The sequence below is a fragment of the Dysidea avara genome, chromosome 8, assembly GCF_963678975.1.
Source record: "Dysidea avara chromosome 8, odDysAvar1.4, whole genome shotgun sequence".
Classification (NCBI taxonomy): domain Eukaryota; kingdom Metazoa; phylum Porifera; class Demospongiae; order Dictyoceratida; family Dysideidae; genus Dysidea; species Dysidea avara.
Window position 1 is genome coordinate 35,724,682 of NC_089279.1, and position 7,666 is coordinate 35,732,347.

At 36.5% G+C, this 7,666-nt stretch overlaps 1 protein-coding gene across 1 annotated transcript; it reads left to right on the plus strand.

The window, feature by feature from the left end:
- The first annotated feature begins 4,796 nt into the window (after nucleotides 1–4,796).
- Nucleotides 4,797–6,936, plus strand: LOC136265049 (glycine cleavage system H protein-like). Its single transcript, XM_066059825.1, has 5 exons — nucleotides 4,797–5,004; nucleotides 5,158–5,243; nucleotides 5,294–5,357; nucleotides 5,511–5,642; nucleotides 6,722–6,936. The coding sequence occupies exons 1-5, from the start codon at nucleotides 4,854–4,856 to the stop codon at nucleotides 6,817–6,819; spliced, it is 531 nt and encodes a 176-aa protein (XP_065915897.1). The 5' UTR covers nucleotides 4,797–4,853; the 3' UTR covers nucleotides 6,820–6,936.
- The last annotated feature ends 730 nt before the right edge of the window (nucleotides 6,937–7,666 follow it).

Sequence of the window (7,666 nt, forward strand, 5' to 3'; positions counted from 1 at the left end):
ATTTTATTTAATACGATTCAGAGGTGTAGCCAGGATTTTTTGAAGGGGGTTCCAACAACAGTTTACCAGAAGCAGGGGTGTGCCCCCAGCCGCTGAGAGACTTTTCATATTTTAATAAATCAAAACTCAGCAAATTACTATAATTTATGCAAAAAAGCTGGAGTACATTAATTATAATGCATATAAGTGCCCCTGGGGTAAAGCTCAAGTAGTGGTAAAGCTATAATACCAAGTGCATGGAAATAGACTGCATAACACATAACTATATAAGCTTAGAGACACATGCATATAGATAATTGCCCCACTAAAGTATAGGATTGGAACCATGAATCGACTGATACAAATAGAATGACTTACAATCAAAACATTATAGCTACAAACATGCATAGCATGGATTCCGGCATTCTGCATGCCCAAGTGATGGAGTTCTAGATCTGTTAACCAAAGTATAAGGTCATGCTCAGTTTTGCATTTAATAGAATGTCTAGAAACTCCGCAAATGAAGTCCTTTAACATGGATATTACAGTTAGAGTATAGGTGACTGTTCTATTAGAGTATTTACCTGACTGCTCTATTAGAGTATATCGATCTTTTCAAAAAGTTTCCAAGAGGGCCCAGTAAATCCTTCCAGTGCAAGCTTTATCAATTGTTGTGCTGTGCCATACACTATTACTCACTCACTGCATGTACTAAATGGTGCGTTAGGGTCCTGCTGTAAACCCAGAAGCCTGAGTCTGAATTTTACAGGGGGGTTCCTGACCCCCCTCCCTACAATTCCATTTCAGTATGACTGTGTATACACATTGTGTGTTCTATTGGAGTTAAATGTAAAAAAGTCTAATTAAGTGTATTAATGTCTAATGACACAAACCTGATTAATGTTTTAGTTTATTTGCTGCTTCTTATACACATGCTGCATACCAGCCTTCATGTAGCCTCAATCAGCATGTACATACAGTCTCATTATAACTTGTATAAAGTAACATATACAGTATTACATGTAAATGTTTTTAACTGTAAATGGCTGTATTATTGATCCAGGAGTCAACTATGCAATATGATGCATGTGTCTATTTTGCATGGGAATGATGGGATGATACAAACATGAGATGACCATGCAACCCTGTACATGGCTACATACATAGCTAACAACTTTAATTTGAAATTGGCATTGTTGGAGTTAGCAGTACAATATATGGTGGAGTGTTTACTCTGCATGGGTATTTATCACTGTATGGTATAAATGCAGCAGTCTGATAAGGATAAAATCTGTACTGTGCATGTATGTAGCCACCTTTCTCATTACAGTTTTGCAAATGTAGGTATAGTAACTGTCACAACAAGCTTATCATTGCTGCACATGTGAACAAGAGGTGGCATGCAGAATACACTGTAAATTGATGGTATGACTCCTGCGGTCACTTAGTGTGAAGCTCATACTTCTGAAGTATGATGATCACACTAATCGACCGCAGGAGTCATACCACCAGTATGAACTTCACACTTCTGAATTTACAGAATAAGGCCAACAATGATTGTAAATTACTTGTTTCCCATCCTAGTCATGCAGACAAAAAGGGCAGGTGGCTATTATTTATTATATTGTTAAAATCTACTATTTAATATATCAAGGATATTAAAGGGTGACCATGCATTATCTCCAAATTACTTTCTTCTCTTAAATTCAGGAGAGCTAGATTCAAGGTTAGTTGTAATTTAAAAGATTTTACTAAGATTCAAACCTCTAGAAGGTTAGATTTGAAGTGTTACAGTGTTTCATATATAGAGCTGCTGGGTTTGCCATGCTTGTGGTGACACGTGCATGCTAGCTATAGCTAGTACTGCATAGCTGTGTCACTATAGCCTGACTCTGTATCATCAACTTCAACAGTATGAATTTTCCGAATGTTTCACACATTAATAACAGATTGCAGAGGGACTGGCTTGTATTGATGCACATCTCAAGTTTACCAATGGCTATAGCTACTGGAGATTCACTGTTAGTATTAGGCCAGATGCCTTGCACTAAGGCCACTCCAAGTCATACCTTAGTTTCTGGTCACTCCCTAGCCAGGCAGATGATCAGGACTTCAGGACTATAGACTCTTACATATACACCAGTAATGTATACTGTGATGTCACACTGTATAGTATTATTATTCGCTCAATTTAGCAAATTCTTGTTGATTTTATTTTTAGTCAAGCTTAACCAACAGGCATAAGTAGTTACTTCTGCAAAAATGCACTAGGAAAATTGTTGATGGATCATGGCTAACGACACTGCTTTAAAACAATGTATAGCTAAGCATTATAGGAAATGTTTTGCCCATGTAGCTGTCCAAGTGAAATACCTCAGCTATGTCAGGAAAGTATGAAATCACACATCAGAAACTCTTCATTCAAATTTTATTTTTTTGTATTTATTTATTTAGCTTTACAGCATGCATGCAAATAAAAAATCAAAATTGCATCCTGAAGGTATACCAGCAATGGGTATACTGACATTCAAGGTGAAAAAAAATGTAAACAATTTTAGTTACCGTTTATTACAGAATTATATAGTTACAGTTCATGACATGGACAAAGGATGTGAAAAGTGCAGGCTCGATCAGAATTGAAATTATTGGAAAATGAGTCCATATAATATAAGTGTTGAATTAATTGGTGTTTGATAGTGTTAGTTGGTAATTGGTAATGAAATGTTAATAGCTGGGAGATAGTTGTAAAGTCATACGATTCTGTTGAAATAAAAGTGACGCTGTGCTGCTGATGTTGTTCTAGGATGCATGATTAGCTTGTGATCTGGTAGAGTTATTGGTAAAGGTAATAATTATGGTCTCTGATTTCAAAGTTGTCTGATGGCGATTTCAATGATTTTATTAAGAACATAAGGTCATTTATTTCATAGATGTACATTAGTGGAAGGAGGTGAAGTCTTAGCCCACTATGTGTTTCCAGCCATTCAGTAAACCTTGAGAAAAGTAACTCAAAGTTTTGAGTCATTGAATGCTCCAGGATAGTGTTTTTCAGCAATCATGTGGGAAAGTTGATGTTTTGAACTGAGGGTTGCAATCTTGGATCACACAGCTTTAGTCATGGAAAAGTTGAAGTTTGATCTCACTGAATGTTACTGGCTTTCCATACCAGTGCTCGGTGATAAGGAAGTCAAAGTTTAAAAGAGTCACTAGACTAATCGTTAGGGGACCACATTTGAATTATATTGTTAGGAAAGTTAAAGCTATGGCCTATCTGATGCTATTAGGTTAGTGGTTACTGCTACTCAAAGTGCTGGTAACATAAGCCATTAATAACAGCCATATAAGGCCATCATTATTATATTGCTTGTTTCCCATCACCCAATGGAACACTGAAAAGTGATGCAGGCAGGAGGTGATTATTAATTTTACACTTCACTTTTGTTATCTCAGTATCTGACTGCTCTAGAGTATCTTGATGTTGAAGGCTACCCCCATGCCACCCTGTTGAACAAGAGTGGAGGCACTTCCACCCTTCTGTTATGTTTATAAGCACAGCTAATGCATTTACCTTTAAACTTGGTCACTCTGTACTATCATGAAATAGTGCATTCAAGTGCCTATAATCAAATAATTAAAATTTGGTGTGGATACCTAAAAATTGATGTGGGCGGTGACAGGAAACAAGGAATAAACTAATGGTGGCCTAATCAAGGATAAAACTAGTCAGAAACATTTTATTAGTGCGGCATAATATACCTAACTGTTGTAGCTATGACTGCTCTACAATCCCTGACTGCTATATTAGAGTATCTCAAAAAATCAGTGACTTGCTGGATCACGTGCACTTAAGCACCTGTAATAATAATAATAGCCCTCATAAACTGGGGTTCCAGGTTTTCTATGCGGGCGGGTGACCAAAAACTAAGGTTTGACTTGGTGTGGCCTAAATAACATCAGAAAGTCACATCAGAGTCCACCTATCCAACAACCTAGAACCATAGATACTATAGACTCCTATAGTATCTATGACTGAACCCCCTTCCAGTATTAATATTTGGGTCACGTGACTACCAAATGCAATAATAAATTTACATGCAGCTCTAAAATTACCATGCGGGAGGGTGACGGGAAACAAGATGCAGTGAATCACTGTAAATCCACGAATCTAGCAAGATCAAAATGCAGGACCATCAGTACTGTACCCTAAAGATTTTATTAATTGTACATCCCTTAGCTATATATATATATTATTATTATTATTATTATTAACACTTTACAGTGACCAGCACTGAAGGTCTACAATATATACTGTATGCAGTACTGTAAAGTTATAATCAATCAATCAATCAATCAATCAATCAATCAATCAATCAATCAATCAATCAAGCAATCAATCAAGCAATACGCCAAGAGTCCGATTATTAAAAGCATCAACGTCACTGTTACTACGTTATGCTAGCAAAACTCCAACTCACCAGGCTACTCAACCTTCTCCAATACTGAACAAACTAGGCGGTTACTGAATGAGTATTTAAAAATGGTAGACCTGTACATGAGCATGCTAAAACTTGATAGTAGCAAATCCCAAATTTCCATGACTTCTAAACTGCGTACCTCGTTGCGTACTGACTCACTATCATGTCGATTTGAATCATGGCGCGCCCCGGAAATCATAGCGGAGGCCAGATCACTCTCGGGATCACTAATATGGCTGGACGAGCATTGGTAGGGAGGGTACTCTACCCATTACAGTATGCAATCAGACTGGTTTGTTTATAACTTAATGCATGCTAATGTGTTTTTTAATTGTTAAACAGGCACGGAGTCCGTGTTATTAAATCGGATATTAATAATATTGGTGACGAGTGGACGACATGAGTGGCCGTTTGGTATCATGCATATGGTCTAGGTTGACGTACAGTTGTCGGCCTCGACTGCTAGACAGAACTAGTTTTACACGTTTTGTAACGCCGGTGTTGGGTAGGGATGCTGTGTTGGCGCGAAATTACGCAACCTCAGAACCAGGTATGATGTTTGTGCTGAAGCTAACGTACGCTAATTTAGAATTAAGGTCTGATAATATAACTGGGTATTTTGGTAACCGAATAGGGGCTTGGTGGAGGTGTGCTAAAATTAACAATTTTTATTTAAAGCCCGCTAATATTTTTTCCATCACAGCGACTGGATATCGCTTCAGTAAATCACACGAGTGGACATCCCTAGATGGAACCAAGGCTACTATTGGAGTCACCAACTATGCTCAGGTATATCCAGTTTATCAACTTGGCTACATGTGAATTTTAGAATATTACAGGACAAACTTGGTGATGTGGTATATGTTGAGCTACCAGTAGTTGGACAGGAATTAGAAGAAGATGGTAAGTTCCTGTCTGATTGTTGTGGTTTACACAGTGAATGCAATTTTAATTACTAACTAATTGCTATGTAATTTCATATTACATAATTTGGTGCTTCCTAGAAATTATATAAGTGATCATTCTACATTGTTGAAGGTGCTTCATTTTTGCTAGATGTGTTTGGAGTACTGGAGAGTGTAAAGGCAGCAAGTGATCTGTATTCTCCGTTAAGTGGAACAGTCGTGGATGTGAACTCCCAGTTATCAGATAGTCCAGAACTTATTAACAAAGAACCTTACGCTGAAGGTGTGTGATGTAGAGTGTAGGGTACACTGATGTGTTAGTCCTTGGTGAGGTCAAAGGTGGAGGTTTGCTCTATAGTCCACTGTCCTTTTGAGATCATCCTCTTTATGACTGCTTTGTGGACATGTTTTGTATTGGTAGATTTTCCATTACTACATTTGGGTATAGTGGGCTATTCAAAGCAATGTGCTGAGATAATTATAAATGATCTGTCAGATGGTACCGCAATATGGTATAAGTATTGTATTGTTACAGTATCCATACCACAATGCTAGATTAATAGTACACAATTTTACTGTAAATAATAGTAACCAAGGGTATCAAACAGTATATTAACTTGTGATAAATTTATGCCTGAAAATAACATGTATTTCAGTTATTATTGTTCAGGTGTATCCACAAAATTAAAACTCTGCCAAACTATCAGTCAGCCAATTTGGTTATTTACTGAAACTGCTAACTGTAATTCAACCACATACTGTACAATCTACGTATACATAAATACTAACAATATAGCTAGGTGATAATTAAGATGTTAATGTTCGAAGAATAGTCATATACTATGCAAATTGGGTGTTGTCACCTAGCTAAATGGAACAACAGCAAAAAAAAGAATCATGATGATGATGCTCTCTTTAGCCTGACGTGTAGGCCAGCAGTGCACAGTTCTAATAGTTCAGCAAATTTAAATGGGACCACGTGGTAATTATAATCAAAATCAATTTGAATGGTTGAAATCTTGTACACATGATTTCGCTTATTATTGTTGTGCAAGAACTATTAGAACCTGTGTATATGGGCTTGTGATAAAGGTGTCCTTGTTAGTGAGGCGTTCTGATTTCAGGAGTCTAAATGTGTGTACACTAATACAAATGGGACAATGGACAAGTGTCCTGATTATCAAGGTGTCCTTATTAGTGAGGTGTCTTATGTGTGTACAATATTACCACGGTCCTGATTATCAAGGTGTCCTGATTTCAGAATTCTGATACATTTGGTAGTGTTGAGTTTCGTTGATGTCCATAATTTTGCATGTGTATAAGTATAATTATTTAGTTTTACTTCATGTATCATTTGTGAAGGATGGTTGATGAAACTGGAACTAAAAGACACTTCTGAATATGACCAGCTCATGTCACAGGAAGAGTATATGAAATTCCTTGAGGAGGAAGACTCTTAACATCTATTGTATTGTATCAATTAACGGGATATTTATATGAAATACTGATGTAGACGTATCGATAATGTGGTTTGTTTTTACCTATAAAAGTAAAGCTATTTTTATTGTATGACTATATACATGTTAATGCTGAGCTACCAGACGTTGGGCAGGAATATGTAGAAGGTGATTAGTTGTACAATTTCAGTGGCTAAAGAATTGAGATTGTGTGCGTGCGTGTGTGTGTGTGGACATGGCAGACTGTAAATTATACCACCGAGACTACCACACTTATTACATGGCAACAAGATAGTAACTGTTTAATAGTGCATAGAACTTTACTCATGCGATTGTGCCTACTAATAATGTGTCATTAGAGGCAACTGACCATGTAGCAGCCACATGTGTCCATGGTGTTTACAATATGATAGCATTCATCACAATTCTTTTTTGCAATTTTTCTATTCAAGTCTATTAAACCATTTATCAGATGACATTTGGCTGAGGGGCAGGTGAAATTTCGTAGGTCACTGCTGAAATTATTTCTGAAAAATGAAATATTGCCTGAAATTTTGTACATTTGAAAGAAGTTGATGATCAAATAGATGTAATGGAAGTTTACAGAAATCTAAACTTACAAATGTTGCAATTTTAGATTTTTTTAAAAATTTTATGGAGAAATATGAATCGAAATGTTCTTGAAAGATGAAATATGGACACTCATATTTCAATATTTGAAATTTCGTAGACAATTTTGGCTCGTTACCTACCCCTCACATTTGGCAAAGTATTAAGATTTAAGTAACCGACCAGTAAGCTTTACAGTAAATAGTTTTATCAATAAAATTTTTCACAACAGGAACACCTT